The sequence below is a fragment of the Amia ocellicauda genome, chromosome 14 (assembly GCF_036373705.1).
Source record: "Amia ocellicauda isolate fAmiCal2 chromosome 14, fAmiCal2.hap1, whole genome shotgun sequence".
Lineage (NCBI taxonomy): Eukaryota > Metazoa > Chordata > Actinopteri > Amiiformes > Amiidae > Amia > Amia ocellicauda.
The window spans coordinates 1,060,427-1,077,432 of NC_089863.1; the positions used below are offsets into that span (position 1 = coordinate 1,060,427).

The 17,006-nt window shown below is 42.1% G+C and overlaps 1 protein-coding gene and 1 long non-coding RNA gene across 2 annotated transcripts; one reads left to right on the plus strand and one right to left on the minus strand.

The window, feature by feature from the left end:
- Window positions 1-325: 325 nt before the first annotated feature.
- On the minus strand, window positions 326-6,501 carry LOC136768058 (B-cell receptor CD22). Its single transcript, XM_066722113.1, has 6 exons — window positions 4,170-6,501; window positions 1,717-1,986; window positions 1,355-1,448; window positions 1,042-1,099; window positions 639-775; window positions 326-383 (listed from the first exon to the last, which is right to left on the minus strand). Exons 1-6 carry the CDS (start codon window positions 4,420-4,422, stop codon window positions 326-328), a joined length of 870 nt encoding a protein of 289 aa, XP_066578210.1. The 5' UTR covers window positions 4,423-6,501.
- A 7,048-nt stretch (window positions 6,502-13,549) lies between these two features.
- On the plus strand, window positions 13,550-15,926 carry LOC136767724 (uncharacterized). The gene is made up of 3 exons (XR_010821885.1): window positions 13,550-13,831; window positions 14,293-14,439; window positions 14,779-15,926. It is a non-coding gene; the product is annotated as an uncharacterized LOC136767724 (long non-coding RNA).
- The last annotated feature ends 1,080 nt before the right edge of the window (window positions 15,927-17,006 follow it).

The window sequence follows — 17,006 nt, forward strand, 5'->3', positions numbered from 1 at the left end:
ATTCACTTCTGAAACCTGACAAGACTTTGAAGCACGGAGTGTCATGGTGTGTGTAGATCTGTCTTGAACTCGCCGGGCTGTGTGAGCGATGGCCGGGCCATGTGGACGAGGCATCGGACCCGCCCTCCCTCCCCGGTGTCGAATAGCCAGGCAGTTTGCTGCAAAGCTGGTGTTTGGTGAGGACGCAGGGATGAGAAGAGATGAATGCTGGGAAAGTAGGATTTTCTGTATTTAAGCATGGCGAGGGTGGGATTAGGGTTCAGACTCCTCTCCCAACATTTTTATTTACAGCTCCAAGTGTGTCGGGTCCAGATGTGGGTGCCCATCACTCTGTTGGCCTCTTCAGCACACTGTAGACAACTGAGGGGTCGTCTGGTTCGGCCCTTCATGGGGAACAAATATCAATAAATACTTAATTAACAACCTGAAAATGAAAGGGCTTTGATATTAGTTTCATTCAGCGATGCATGCAGAGAGTGACATTTCATTATTAACTGTCCCCTAGATCTGAGCCTCAGTTGACAGTTACAGATGCGTCAGTGTCTTCCTCTTCGACAAGCTGTGATTCTTCCAGTGCAGATCCAGCGCTAGAGCAGACAGACGGGCCCTGATGGCGACAGAGAGAGCTGGAGACTTGCCTAGCTGTTGTCTTTGACTGGAAGAAAACGGTGGTGTAGTTGAGGTCGTCCCACCCCTGTGCTGGAGCGCTGGGGTCCTGTCCTCTCTGTGGGGTGTCTGATGGGCCCACAATGCTGTATATGGCCCCTGTAGCTTCCTGTGTAGAGGTGGACACAGGGACACAGTGAGTCACTGCTCTGCCACTCTGTGTCTCTGAAGAGTGGGGTCCTGTGCCCATGTGCTGCGGCTGTAGTTTTCCTCCAGTGTCCTCAATGCCTGTAAGTCAGTTTAACTCACAATATGGATCTGCGACCTCAATATTAGTCAGTATGTAAATATATCACAGGACAGTAAAAGTTTACTGGTATATTAGTAGACTTCATATTCATATTAAATCTGTTGTTTAATTGTCAGTGTCTGTACCTTCACTGGAGTCCCAGTGTCTCTGTTGCTCTCCTCTGCAGATGGACCAGCCTTCCTCCTTTGGAGCAAACAAGACACACAGAGCAGAGTAAGTAAGTCTCTCTGTCAGCTCTTCTTTTTACACACCGTAAACCTCCCCTTTAATATGTCCTGACTGTAACAGTTCACAAGATGTCAAGAAACAACAAGACCAGCGTCCCTTCATGTCACAGTCCACGGCACTTTCTGAGACCCACACAGAGACACGGCTGTATTCTGTATTGGCAGTTCAGAAGATACAAACTCACACTCATGCAGAGCTGAACCCACTGACCTTCTGACACAGATGAGAATCACTGCAGTGACAATACAGACGCACAGCGCACTCCCCAGGACAGCTGCCAGCACTGTCTCCCACTCGGCTGGAGCTCAGAGTCAGAGTAAAAACAGCATCAAATGACATTTTCAGCAGAGGGACTGAACTGCTTGTGTTGATGTGAAAGACACATATTATTAGATTACTGACACTGACTTTAAATGCCTTAAAGTAATGAACACAGTAAACCAGCCTTCAGAGCAGTGTGTGTAATCCCTCAGGTTCTTAATTAACCAGTGAGTCGGGATTTTAACACAGACTGATCTGACAGTTTCCACTGAATGCCACGCTCATGTCTCTGTGTGTAATACGCACTGTACCTGTTATAGTGAGAGGCACAGCTGTGGAGTTGTGCGCTCCATGTTTATTCTGTGCTTCACAGTAGTACTGCCCACTGTCTCCAGAACTAAAATTAGAAATGTTCAAACTCTGCCCTGATCCTTTCTCCCAGACAGCCGCTCCACTGCTCTGAAACCAGGAGTATCTCTGCACTGGTGGGTTTGCATTGCTGCTGCAGGTCAGGGTGACAGGACTGCCTTCCACTATTTCACCAGAGGGGCTGACGGACACCGAGGTGCTCTTTGGGGCGTCTGGAAGAAAAAGCGATCGACTGTTCAGTTTTTTTTCACTTTCTTAGCAGTGGATAAATATTAAACATATAAAACATAAGCTTTTAAGCGCTTCACTGATGGGAGAATGTGCCCCACTACTAAATGCACCATTTGTCTTTGACCGAAATCAATTATTATGTATGGGGAATTTAGATGCACTGTTTTTAACTTATCAATTGTGATGCGTGTGCACGTTTGTCCTGAAAACTCATGTGAATCAGGTTTGTGGCCAATAAAACACGGCCCCAGAGAAGGACATGGCCAATAGCAAATATTCAAGTAAATGATACAGAAATTATGAAAACACTGGAAATAAATCCCATTTCAACATGTAAACCCACATTTCACATGTAAATGCTTCAGAAATAATCGTATATATGTTTAAATACCCGCATTATAAAAGTTTCAGTTAACTGGTCCAGAGCTGGATGTCCGGGTACCCGAATGTGCCTTGAGCCAGAGACAGCAGATCTGCCCATAGGGGAAGCTGCCACGAAACACAGTCTGCGGGGCCACCTGGTCGCAACCAGGAGCACTGTCACTCACTCTCGCCGGATCTTCTCCAGGTCCACTGGGAGAGGGGGGATCGGTGGGAATGCATAGAGAAGATGGTGCAGCCACTTGTGGGCTAATGTGTCAATCACTAGGGTTCGGGAGTGGTCTCGGACAGAGAACCAAGATGAGACACTCTGAGTGCTGGGTTTGGAAACTCCACCACAAACAGAGCTCTTTACAGCACGCCTGAGTGACCCTCACACAGCTTGCACGATCACGGTGCAGGTGCATTCACTTAATACAGGTCGCTGGAAGCCTTCTGGGATGCGGCACGAGCGGCGGAGGGGGCGCTCTCTGCTTAGCGCGTGCCTTAGCACTGCCCCTACCAGGAGGAGCACGATGACCGTGGGCTGGCGGGGGGTGCATGGTGATCTGGTGTCGGAAGTGCGGTGCCCTCTGCCCCTGGATGCCTGGGTGCGAGCCAGAACTGGAGGCGCGGCAAGAGGGTATGCCTCTGCCAGCTGCCTGGTCTATGTCACTCTGATGGATAGAGCGGTTTAACATCTCCTCGACTGACAGCCTGAAGATGAAGCCTGGGGAGATGGTGGCATCCATGAGGCAAGTGCGGTCTGCCTTTGGCACTTGTCACGTCTGGGAGATCAAAACAACAACAAGGCTGCCAGGGAGCACCTGCACCGTCTGCGCCACTGCCTGGAGATTCAGGATTTCAACAACCTGGTCTACCCGGTGAATGCCTCCAGTGTGGCATCGCATGCTCTTCTCCAAGCACTGTGGCCTCTGTGGCGGTGTCTCGGAGACGGCACAGAGAGAGAGAGAGAGAGTGTACTGGCGGAGGCGAGGGCGAAGAAGAGGGGGACCGGGGGCACCGCGTGCCTAAAATACAGAGGGTACCGATGCACCGAAGGCACTGAAGGCATGGGGCCACCCTGAGGTGTGCCGAGTAGCGGAACAGCAAGCACCTCGGGGGGGTGAGCACCGTGGGCACCTAACACTGAAAGCGCCGAAGTACAAACAGCGCAGAGTCACACGGAGCGCGATAACTACCACCAGAGCGCCGCGCTGTCTCAGTGTGGAGGTGGCGGGTGCCATAGGTACTGCCGCACCCATGGACAGGGCAGCGACTCTGATCTGAAACGCAATCAATCCCAGGAAGCTGAGAGACAGATCTCCCACAGCTGCGGCCACGGACTGTGGCATGAAAGTAGCTGGCAGAGAAGCCCCTCAAGCGGGCAAGATCTCTCACGGCAGACCGCCGCTCTGATGTAAACAACATGTTTTCAATAAGCTTCCATGGGAAACTAAATAACCCCTCCCCTTTGGGCAATGATTTTGATTTGAAAGATAACAATGTAAACCCAGGGAGGGAAGAGGGTCACTTCCTCTTTGACTGGAACTTATTGTCTCAACTCCAACTATGAAACTGAGATGCTGTTGGGGGCATCAGTCAACCCTCTTTCTTGTAACAGCTGCCAAGCAGAGTCAGTGATGTCATGATGTCCTTAAAACTTAAAAAAAGAAAATAACATTCAAAGGAGCAGATTTTACCTTTAAGGCAGATCAAGTGCAGAGTAAACCTGGATGAGAATTGGAGTAAATCATTTAAATTAATCTGACATTGTGCACAGGCTGTAACTGAAGGTACTCACAGTGGACGTCCACAGTGAACCCTTGAGATCGGGTCTCTCTATACCCTCTTACAGCACAGGAGTAGTTTCCAGAGTCTCTATAGGAAACAGGATTCAAGCGCAGTGTGTTGTTGGGTGTCTGTGTGAGAGAGACGGACCGGCCATTCTTAATCCAGATGATCTGTGTCTTTGTGGAAGAGCAGCTCCCTGTGTCACAGGTCAGGGTCACAGCGTCTCCTTCTCTCACTGTCCCATTCGCCCCTGATGGGCTCATCTTCACCTGCAGCTCTGATGGGAATTAAAGGGTTCAGGATGACCAGTCAATATGAGATTAAACACCTTTGCTTATTTCTGAGAATCCCCAATAATTAATTCATATGATTGTCATTTTACAAACATTTTAATTCTGGGAAGAAAATTAATAAAATTATAAATGTGAACATGAGTCTTTCAATTCTAATCATTCTCAAATGATAAGGGGACCCTTGTTGTGTGGCATGATGCCATGGCATTGTAGTGTGCAAGTAATGTGCAATGATTCATCGCATTCGAGAATCCAGTATTGCAGTCCAGTCCATGAAGCAAATTGCAGATCTGGATTTGTTCTGGCAGGCAGATTTCTGCAGCTCACTGTAAGGAAACAGGTGCCGGGTGACTCACAGGTATTTTAACGTGCAGTGACAGATAAGACAGCAGTCAGGGGATCAAAACCTCTCATTCCTTATGGATAGGGTGACCAGACGCCCCACTGGAGAAAACAACGTCTGGAGAAAACTGCAGGGTGAACTAGGTAGGGCGGTGGTGGGCATAGGCTGTGCTGCGCTATATTATCCACAATTGTCTGCAAACAGCAGCGGATTGCCTTCTGATTGACTTGAGTGTTTTGCAGTGAAAGTGTACAAATACTTTTATATCTATAGTGTTCGAGTGGAGCAGTTTAAAGATGTCTGTCAGTTTGTTCATCTGGAGTATTCAAAATTAATACAACACGGCAACATACGTTTTCTCTCCCTTGGCCCAGTTCTTGAGAAGATATTGCTCTTATTTGATGCATATTATCTCAAGAAAAGTGCCCAACAATTTTGAGAAAACATTTCATTGACCTGTGCACTAAACTGTGGATTAGCTTTGCAACAAAGCCAACAATTAGATGAGCTCATTGACGCTGGTCATAATGTGTTCATGTTATCCGGAGTGCAAATACTCTTTTGTTGTTCTTTCAATCCAATTCATGAATTTGTCTCATATGCAATATTTTATGACAGTATAGCTTTTACAGTTGAAACTGTTCATCTTTGCCTTCTTCAGAGATGCATAATGTGTTGTTCTGAGTGAAACGCTCTTTTGTTGCTTCACTCCAATTCATTCTGTACAAACTCAATATACTGTACTTGTGTATTTGATAATACAATTTGATGTACAGTAAAACAGTAGGCCCTACTCTGAAAAAAACATTTCTACAACATTATTATCAACTTAATATACATTTCATTTCCATAGTGTTTGTGTGTATCAATATAATATATATATTTAGATATTTACATTTTATATATAGATTAGCTGGTTTTGTGTGCGTGTGTGAAAATAGCTCGTAGCAGGAGACTCGAGATCCTGAGGTAAGTTTTTTTTTTTAATGTGATTAATGTTATCCGTACATCTTAATAAAAGAGATTTGTCAGGGTTCAAATATTTTATCATCCAAATTCACATTCAATGACTCAGCAGGGGTCTATCGTTAATGTCTAGTTTAGTATGTAAGTTAAACGAATGTAGCAGTGCGACCGAGCTGTACAGTTAAAGCTGTAATGAATCAGTGAAGCTGTTAAACTGTCATTTGTATTGTCATATATATATATCTCACGAATGGGGTAACTTATTACTGAAAAACGATATGTTATTGCCAGGTGTTCGTACAATATGGAAAACGAGAAGAAAAGTCTAAAATGTGTTGCATGTAACTTTTTGAATGCCTTCCATACAGTTGTATTACATGAACATGAGCGGAGTTGAGCTGCTCTACACTGTCACTGCTGCCGGGCGAGTGGTGGTGCTGGGGCCACATACACGATTCTACAGTCCGACCCGATTGTGAGCACAGTGCGCAGTTCACACTTAACCACTGTTTACACCGGACTGACACCCGAGCGCCTCAGTGCAGACACACACTGACTGATCTCACATCCCTGTCGTGGTGTTGCCAGGTCCTCTCTTGATTTCCCCCAAATTGGTCATAAAAATCCCCTAAATCAGAACCTTCCCCCCCCTCGGCGTGGGGGTGCTGATGAGGTGAGTTGGGGGTGGGGTTACTGGTGAAGTGAACTCTTAATGAGAGCACTGAGGGGAATTTACAATGAGGAAAATACTCCCCCATTTTTAAAGTTTTTTACTTTTACCCCGTTTTATATCCTTTTCCCCGCACGTTTCCCCCCCTGCAGTATTTCCCCCCATTTCCCCCCATTTCCCCCCCATTTCCCCCCCATGCCTTCACTTTCCCCCCAATCTGGCAACACTGGTCACGGCCTCCACGCTCCCACACCTCGCAGAAACACGCGTGATGCACACAGAGAAAAGGGCAACACACACGGACACCGATGGGATCAGCGGATTTCTGCAGATCTGTGCAAAACTGCGGAAATCTGCGCAACAAGAACACGACTACAAACTGCTGCTGCTGTCCGTGTCCGTGTGTCGGACAAACACACACAGCGCAGAGAGAAGAGGATGAGTGTGAAGACATGGCCGTGAGAGCTGCAGCTGCGCAACACACAGCTCATCCATCCCACAGTGTGAGCAGCGCATTAGGGTCGATATTTAGCGCAGACCTGATCAATTACAGATACTAACTGGTATTTGAAAATATTATTTTCCCTGTATTAGAGTATTTTTAAATAACCTGCGCCGAAATAACCATCGGTATTTGAAGTATTTTAATTCAGCATGAAATAATTGCTTGTTTTCTTATTTAGGAGCAATTATGCAATTCCAATCAGGAGGTGGAGGAATGCATTTCAGAGACCCTTAAACACGCACCTGGGAAGTGCAAGAGAAAGTAAATAGCACAACCTGTATGTGAGGACTCATCTTTAAACTATTATTACCATTGTAATGGAAAGTGATCCATGCTAACAATATCACTTGGAATGAAAGGCAGGCCGCTGTTATTTTCTTTGATTTATTTTAACGTAGCATTGTTAAAAAAAATATTTTAATGATTTTGACATGAATGGGAGGAGAACACAGGATGTAAAACATCTTAAATGCAATAGGCCTTTGCTGAGTTGTTTTCCAAGGGTTTTATCCATTTTTATTAGGATTTGTCAGCCTTTAAATTGCAAGCTATTGCAAATGTTTTAGAATGACGGTCTGTTACCTATAAACGTACACCCTGTTAATGAGCACTGCAGACACTTCTCACTTCATGTTCCTTATGGTTTATATTTATGTATGCACGTGTTATTTACGAACTCCTTGAATATTATTTTATCATTTTTAAATAGGGTTGTTAAAATAAACACTGTGTTTGTCTTATACCACAGTGTTGTAACAACGTATCTGGGAACTTCATTTTTACATTGTGACTACATTGCAGTACAATGTTGTGGCAACGAAATATTGTTAGCTGGGATGGTAACATATTGGAATACAGTGACAATCAAATCCATTTAGAAAAGGCATCGCCTCCATCGAGTGATATCTGTGGGTTTATAACTGTTGTAAGGGGTTGGTGTGTCAATCCTGAGTGCAGGCCTCGTCAATGGCCGGGGCAGCACACTGATTGTGAGTGAATGACAGAGACGTCTGTCTCCCCTGGACCTCTGCACTGTGGCCTCTATTGACTGAGTCCTCAGACTGATTCCTACTCTGTTCTACTTCAAGCTGCACTCGTTTTAAAACAGGATTGAGTTCACACTGGCCGTGGCTTCTTGCTGAATCTACACTTCAGACACCAGACTCTTGATTAATTAAAACAATCCCAGATCTTACCAGAGACAGAGAGAGTCACTCCAGTCCGACCAGTCCATTTACCTCCAGAATGTTTGGTTTCAAATCTGAATCTATATGTCCCTCTGTCAGCTGTTCTTATGTCCTTTATCTTCAAAGTGCATTTCTTCTGTTTATTCCCCAGGTACTCTGCTCTGTGTCGGTATTCATGGCTGATTGAACCCTCTCCACTGTGATACACATATGAGGCGATAAGACAGTCACCATTATTGTGACACCACATCACTGTCTTCACTTCATATTTATAATTATAATTATTATTATCATTAGGATAGTCATATGAACAGGTCAGGACCACAGAGGAGCCTCTCACAGCACAGATCTTGTCAGGTTGATACCACACAGCCCAGCTCCCACCGAGGACACCTGCAGAAACAGCAGCTCAGTGGTCAGTGTTGACAGTGAAGAGTCCAGCAGAGCTCAGAGTCATGACAGCCTCACAGGACACAGACAAACCCCAGACACACCGTGCATTGTTAGGAGACAAACTCAATGATTTGATATATATTGTGACAGTGTGTGGGGTTGATCCAGCACTGCCGGGGCTCTCAGGGTCTCCTCCTGCCTCCCAGTACAGGATAGATTTGCTTATTTAGTTGAGATGCTATGATAGTTGTTTGTCTAAGTCAGCGACTGGGTGTTTCAATAAAATAGTTTTTCTCTGCGGAAATTATTTGTCTTGAACATTTTGATGTTAATCACAGCATTGTCCACCACTTGCAATTTACACTCTTAATATTTATCCATTCAATTTTCACAATGTTGTCACTATATTACTTTAGTTTGCACTGTTGATCGGTTGTGATATATACAGACACATTTAACACAGAAGATATCTGTGATGTGATGAGATGCGAGAAACAGTTCAAACAGACGGTGTGCTCTCTAGTGCGCTGTGCGACACAGTGAGACAGAAGGCAGTGGTACCAGGCAGGAGGAGCAGAGTGGCCCCCAGTGAGCGCAGTGTCTCTTCCACACCCATCGCTGCAGCGTCAGTCCTGTCCTTCTCTCTCGCACTGCAGACACAGGACACAAGAGCTGTAGACACAGTGCAAACGCTCCTGAAATCCTTCCCCAACCCCAACTGTGTTTATTACAAATCATATTTTTATCCCAAGTCTACGTATTTCAGTAAATAAAATGATCCCTCACCCTTTTCAACTACAGTATATAATTTAGTGAAAGGCTGTTAAATGCATACACGTAATTTAGTAATTTTGTTGACCTTTTGTCAAGTTATCAAATCTATGTTTAAACCCACTAATAAATCCTGAATAACAAAAATAAAAACAAAACAGTTCTATATACGATTTATCGCTTCTTGAACTACTATTGCATTTATGACTAATCAACATTTAATTAAATAATTAGTGAAACATATATATTATAATTCAAATTTGCAATCAAACCTGTACCATGTGAAGATGAATGTGTCTCTGATCACATCATTCAAATGTGAGGAAACACACATAACTCCACACAAACATGTCTGTCTACTTTTGTAGCAAATACACCCTCTTGATACCACCAGCGCTTCCGCCCCTCTGATGCCACAGCTTGAAGTTACATGGCGGTTTTGGTGTTTTCTTTAAATACATATACTGATAGATGACTTTTCATTAATTAAGAAGAAACGTACAATGTTATACACAGCAATATTATTTTATACTTCCACTCATTAATAACACCTGTGAAATCACTGTGACTGTGATCACTGTATTAATAGTCACATGGTGCTACGAGTCCAGTCTGTACTGCAGGAAGACAGACAAGAGAAACAGGCTGAGGACTCGACTGTCGTGTTGAACTACAGGCAGTGTTTCATCGCTCTCAGTAGCCCAAAATGAAAAACACAACTTTCTAATTATAAATATTGGCTGTATTCAATGTGTCCACTAGCCCAGGTAATACTGCTGCTTCTGTCAATGCTATGAGCTGTTACTGTCAATGGAGCAAGAACCGAACCCACTTGGTGAATATGAATATGCTCTGGAAGATTGATATTAACAGTAGAATACAATTTAAAACCCACAGAAGAAAACACCCAACACCATTCTAGTGGACCATTCTGTAACAGAGAGAATAAGACTGCAGGACATTCAGAAATGTGTATTACAGCAAAACTGTGTAATTCATCTAAATACTAATATCTAGAACTGTCTCATATGCAGCACTACCCCAGGACACATATACAGCACGTCTCATTATTTGTAGAAACATGTTGATAATAACTACACACTCCTATTAAAAACATTTTCTATATAATAGAAGTCTGTGCTCGTATAACACAATTGGCCCCTTCTTGTATATTTAAAATACAGGGGATGTACACACCCCAAGAACAAGCAGGAACTAAAGACACTGCAGTGCAGGCCTGGCAGAGCATCACCAGGGAAGAAACCCAGCATCTGGTGACGTCTATGGGTTCAGACTTCAGGCAGTCATTGACTGCAAAGGATGTGCAACACAGTATTGAAACTCACAATTTATTTCATGATTATGTTAGTTTGTCCAAATACGTTTGAGCCCCTAAAACTGGGGGAACCACATATAAAAATGGGTGTAATTCCTACACCGTTCACCCAATTTGGATGTAACTACCCTCAAATGAAATGAAAGTCAAGTCATATTAAATGAAAGTCTACACTTATTGTTTCCTTTCAAATCCATTGTGGTGGAGTACAGAGCCAAAATGAGGACAAATGTGTCACTGTCCAAATATTTAAGGACCTCACTGTATGAACTGAAGGAAGCCGCCCACAAGCACAAGCAGTGCAATCTGAGGGAGCTGGAAATATCCTGCTCTATCCTTGCTCTTGCTATTGTACTGATTTGTATTTTAATTACTGCAGATCTGAGGCTGTGCTGAGATCAATGCACAGCTCTGTGCTGCTGTATGGTGTCAGTGCTGTATTACTCACAGTGGCTCCGGGTCCCTTGGGTTGCTCAGTGTCCAGTGTAGAGAGCTCCTCACACACAGGCTGTGCTCTGCGCTCTGACTGAGTGCAGTGACACTGCTTACTTTTTCCCTCCACAAAAACATCATCTTTATATAGCATTTAATCTAATTGCCATCTTTAAAAGGCAGAGCACAGAACAGGAAATAACAGTTCACACATATCTGAGCACTGAGAGGGTAATTTTTTTTTTATGCTAAAGTGCATACCATCTAAAATGCAACAGAATAAGAAATTGCAGTGAAAATATGTTTTTACAGACGCATAGAAGAGCACAAAGGACATTAATCAAATGCATCGACCAGCTTCGCACCAAACTGTCATTTCTACACGGGGACAATTGCTCCCCAAAATATTGAACCTCATGTCAGATTAGTTGTTTCAGACAAGTGTAAGGAATGCAGAGTTAGACAGACGTGCTTTTGTGAAGCCTCGACTCCACTCTGAACACTAGCTAACATTGGTACATGAATTATAGAGATGTACATTTCATTTAATAATCAAACATTGTAACAATCTTCCTACCATTGTTACATATTACAAAATTGCTATCTCTCTTGAAATGTAGCAGCTGACTGTTTCCATACATTAACAGTGCATTTACATTACCTCATGTACACTCACCTAAAGGATTATTAGGAACACCATACTAATACTGTGTTTGACCCCCTTTCGCCTTCAGAACTGCCTTAATTCTACGTGGCATTGATTCAACAAGGTGCTGAAAGCATTCTTTAGAAATGTTGGCCCATATTGATAGGATAGCATCTTGCAGTTGATGGAGATTTGTGGGATGCACATCCAGGGCACGAAGCTCCCGTTCCACCACATCCCAAAGATGCTCTATTGGGTTGAGATCTGGTGACTGTGGGGGCCAGTTTAGTACAGTGAACTCATTGTCATGTTCAAGAAACCAATTTGAAATGATTCGACCTTTGTGACATGGTGCATTATCCTGCTGGAAGTAGCCATCAGAGGATGGGTACATGGTGGTCATAAAGGGATGGACATGGTCAGAAACAATGCTCAGGTAGGCCGTGGCATTTAAACGATGCCCAATTGGCACTAAGGGGCCTAAAGTGTGCCAAGAAAACATCCCCCACACCATTACACCACCACCACCAGCCTGCACAGTGGTAACAAGGCATGATGGATCCATGTTCTCATTCTGTTTACGCCAAATTCTGACTCTACCATCTGAATGTCTCAACAGAAATCGAGACTCATCAGACCAGGCAACATTTTTCCAGTCTTCAACTGTCCAATTTTGGTGAGCTTGTGCAAATTGTAGCCTCTTTTTCCTATTTGTAGTGGAGATGAGTGGTACCCGGTGGGGTCTTCTGCTGTTGTAGCCCATCCGCCTCAAGGTTGTACGTGTTGTGGCTTCACAAATGCTTTGCTGCATACCTCGGTTGTAACGAGTGGTTATTTCAGTCAAAGTTGCTCTTCTATCAGCTTGAATCAGTCGGCCCATTCTCCTCTGACCTCTAGCATCAACAAGGCATTTTCGCCCACAGGACTGCCGCATACTGGATGTTTTTCCCTTTTCACACCATTCTTTGTAAACCCTAGAAATGGTTGTGCGTGAAAATCCCAGTAACTGAGCAGATTGTGAAATACTCAGACCGGCCCGTCTGGCACCAACAACCATGCCACGCTCAAAATTGCTTAAATCACCTTTCTTTCCCATTCAGACATTCAGTTTGGAGTTCTGGAGATTGTCTTGACCAGGACCACACCCCTAAATGCATTGAAGCAACTGCCATGTGATTGGTTGGTTAGATAATTGCATTAATGAGAAATTGAACAGGTGTTCCTAATAATCCTTTAGGTGAGTGTATATTTGCCTGAGATTTGTATTGTTTTCAGGGTTGTATAGCAGTGCTAAAAACTGTGGGCCATAGTCTTGGAAAGCGGCACATAAATCTCTCAGGGTGTTAATTTAAGGCACACAGAAGGATTTCTAAATATTGTTTTTTGTAAGAGTGCTTTGTTTCACATTTAACAAAACAAGTGATAACTGTAATGTTGTTAATGTGTTTTATGAGTTTGGCCCTATGTGTTTATTTATTTCTGTACTTTTAGAAACAGCCGCTAGGGAGGATGAGTACTTCTTGGAGGGTAGAATTAAACCCGTATCTATAGTGCATGGTGGGCCAGGGCCGCAGTTCCTCTCCAAGGACCTTGTCAACCACATTACAAAACAGACTGATTTCGATGCCAAAATAGAAGATGTGACAGATGAAGAAATAAGAGAGGTTCTGCACAAGGTAGGGAAAGTGTAACTGTGAGGAAGGATTAAAAGTGAAACCATTAGTAGAAAGTAAAATAAGTGAAATATGGGAAATCACAGGATGACAGGATAAAGGTGTTCAAATATCCATTTCTGGCTTTAAACTCAAGCTAATTATAATTTTGTTTAATGAAGTGTAATTGGACTAATTCAATCACAAGTTATCTTGTGTGTTTTACTTTATGTATTAATGTACCTTTCAAATCATGTCATTCAATAAAATCGTATTTATTGGTAATATTTTATAATGTGCTACAGATACAGGATGCCAATATTGTGGACAGTCTTTGAAACACAATTATGCAAAACCGCGCTGTGCTGCAAACAGCTGGATGTTTCCATCATGCCCAAGATCTGGAGGCCAAGGACAGAACTGTGAAGGATTCTTTTATCTGGTACATAATCTACAGAAACCAGTTTGTGATTCAAAGGTAATGTTAGTGCAATATGTACTTGTACAAATCTGTCCTTACACCAAAGATCAAGACACTATTGCATTACTACCCAGTATTTGTATCCATCTAGACCAGGGTTGCCCATACCACTGACCTAGAACATACATAGAGCTTTCTTTCTCAATGTAAATTATTATGACAGTGATTTATAGAATTGCAAGCAATTTTGTGTAATTATCCTGAAAGAGTAGGTACTCTTGTATATATTTATGCTTTAACAAATAGTCTGACACCTGTTTTTTTTGTGCATTAAATAAAACCGTAATTCAGATGGTCTGAATATAAACTTGCAATCTATATTCGTGTTAATCCAAACAGTTTTTAAAAGGCAAGTAAATTTGGTTTCGGCCTTTCTGTTTTTATGAATAGGTTCAAGGAGGGACTTGCAACCCTGCAATTCCTAACCGCTTTGGAACAACATCTCTCTTTACTGGCAGGTTTCATGTGCTACTCAGACAAAAACAACAGAGCTACAGACTTGGAAAACCTTTTCAAAGTGGAGCTAAGTGCAGTTGGAAGCAACAGACGAAGGGAGGAAAGTTAAACCATAGGCTTCTGGTCGGACTTCTTGCTTGATTGTGAAGGTTTGTTTTCAGTTTAATTTGTTTGCATTTTTTGATTTGTGTACATGTAACACTGAGCAAAATAACTAATACACTAATGTGTTGAAGAAAACAAAAGCATATTAAGCACATTAATGTAAGTTTGACATGGGAAATGGCCTGATTAGAAAAGTGTACACATTTAAAATCCCTTAAAATTCCATTAAAACTATTTTGGTGATTTAGCATATGAAAATGTTGTGTGCATAGCATTTTTGTGGAGAGTGTGTGGTTACATCTGAAGTGACAAATTTAAATTCTGTGAAAAACCTGAAAGGTTGTTATGAATATGTAATGCTCTTTTGCTTTTCCAAATTTCAGAACATGAAAGTGCTGCGTCCCTGGAAGATGTCTTAATGTTTGCTACAAGGCTAAGATCACTGCCAGCTGCAGGATTGGAACCACGGCCTTCCACTGAGTTTGTGAGCAATTCAAGGTTTCCAATGGCAAACAGCTGTGGAAATATTATGAGGATACCTTTAGCAAACACTTACAGTTCATTTACGATGTCTATGGATTTCGGAATCCAGGATTCGGATGCATCTAGATGAGTGATACTCGCTGCTCGTCCTGGAGAGCCATAGCCCTACTGGTTTTACAGGCAACGTTTTTCCCCTCTCCATTGCAAAACATGCAGTTGTGGAAGTTGTAAAATCTAGTTAGCTATCTGTATGTTGAAAGTCTGGCTTTATAAGAGGGCTGTCAAACTCCTGTCCTGGAGGGCCGCACTGTCTGCTGGTTTTCATTTCAGTAAAAAGTCCTCAGTGGTGTCATTTGTGTAATTATGGAATCAGGGGGATACATCACTTGGCTAATCAGACTAAAATATTTTATAGGTACATGTAAACTTCAGTCAAGGGCACATTTTAAATCAACTACAATAATTAGGAAAACCTGTTAACAAAAATCAAATAATGAACAATAATGATAATTAAGTGAGAGCAGAACAAAAACCAACTGAGTTTGGCAGCCCTGCTATACAGTACATATTTTGTCTCAGTGTTCATTTTCCCAATTCGTTTTGATGCATTTTAATAGTTTATGTTCTGTTGAATGTGCTGACAAATTTACTAAACCTTAAAAGGGTAAAAAAGCACATTACCTCAGCATGCCTATGCTAAAGTTGTTAAATAAATGTCCTCCTTTATCAGTCCCAGCAATTATTTTACTTTATTTTTATTCATGTAGTAATAATTATTAAGTAATTATAATGTAGATCAGTGATTCCCAACCCAGGACCCGGGACCCCTTTGCCTGCTAGCTGTTAAATCAAATTAAATCAAAACTTTGACCCACCTGCTAATAGAAAACTACAAACCTGTATAACATAGCAGTACATGTATGATTAAAATAAATAAATCTAACTAAAAATGAAGTGCAGTTCTGTAGTTTTCTATTAGCGGGTGGGTCACAGTTACTGGCCAAAACTTCACACCCCATTTCCGGTTCCGTCGCTTAGATTTCCACGCAGTGCTGCGCATGCGCATTTTTAAACACGAAAACTCATCTGAGCAAACTTCATTTCCCAGCGGCCACTGCGCATTGACCTCGAAACTCCGGGAATACATTAGATTAATGGGAGGAAACTGCGCTTACGTTTTAAACTAGAATAATTATTTGCCAGCGATATGGTGCTTATTGCTTATTAAATAAGATACTATTACTATTTGTAAAACGAATACACATTGATGTTAGATTATTTATTGAACGGGTTTGTTTTTTATACTCTAAATTGTAAAGGTATATGTGATGCGTATATGATGTGTAAAAGAGTGATATTTGTTGAGGTTTTGTCAATGCAAATATGAATGCATGCATACAATGTGACCTTTAATATTAATAAATGACAGAATCTACCCATACTTTCCACATGCCTGTCTGTAGCCATAATAATGAATTGTACATCTACAAATAACGCACCCCACCCTGCCTCCCTTTTATTGAATAAAGTACAGTAATACATGCAGTGACATAAAACATATATTGTATGTAATACATGTAACTAATAGTGTGAACGTGTTTAATTCAAACCATCCAGATTATTTTCTGGATTTAAATGCATCACTATCATTCATTTAATAGATTAAAGGTGGTTTTACATTGGCCACATTCTATAAATTCTGATGTTGTATTATGCAACATAATCCTTGTTTAAAAAAAGTTATGTACAAATAAATATATGATCGATTTTTGTAATTTCTGTATTTTATATAAAGTCCACATATCACTGCATGGAACAGTACAGCGTTTTACAGTATTGTGACAGAGTATATGAGTATTGACTCTTTATTCATCTTAATATGAATTACTTACAAATTAAATTCATCATCCGAGAGCCGCTGTAAATTTACATAATTGTTTCATATGTTATTAAGGAACATAGGATTAAAGATTTCACAAAAAAGTACAAAAATACGACAAGTCCCGCTGGGAAACGAACGTATCTTCTATTTCGCTGTGCAAACATTAGTTAAAAGACTATTATTATAAGTCTCCTTCCGGGATTACTAAGTATTCCCGGGGTTTTCGAGGTCAGTGCGCAGTGGCTG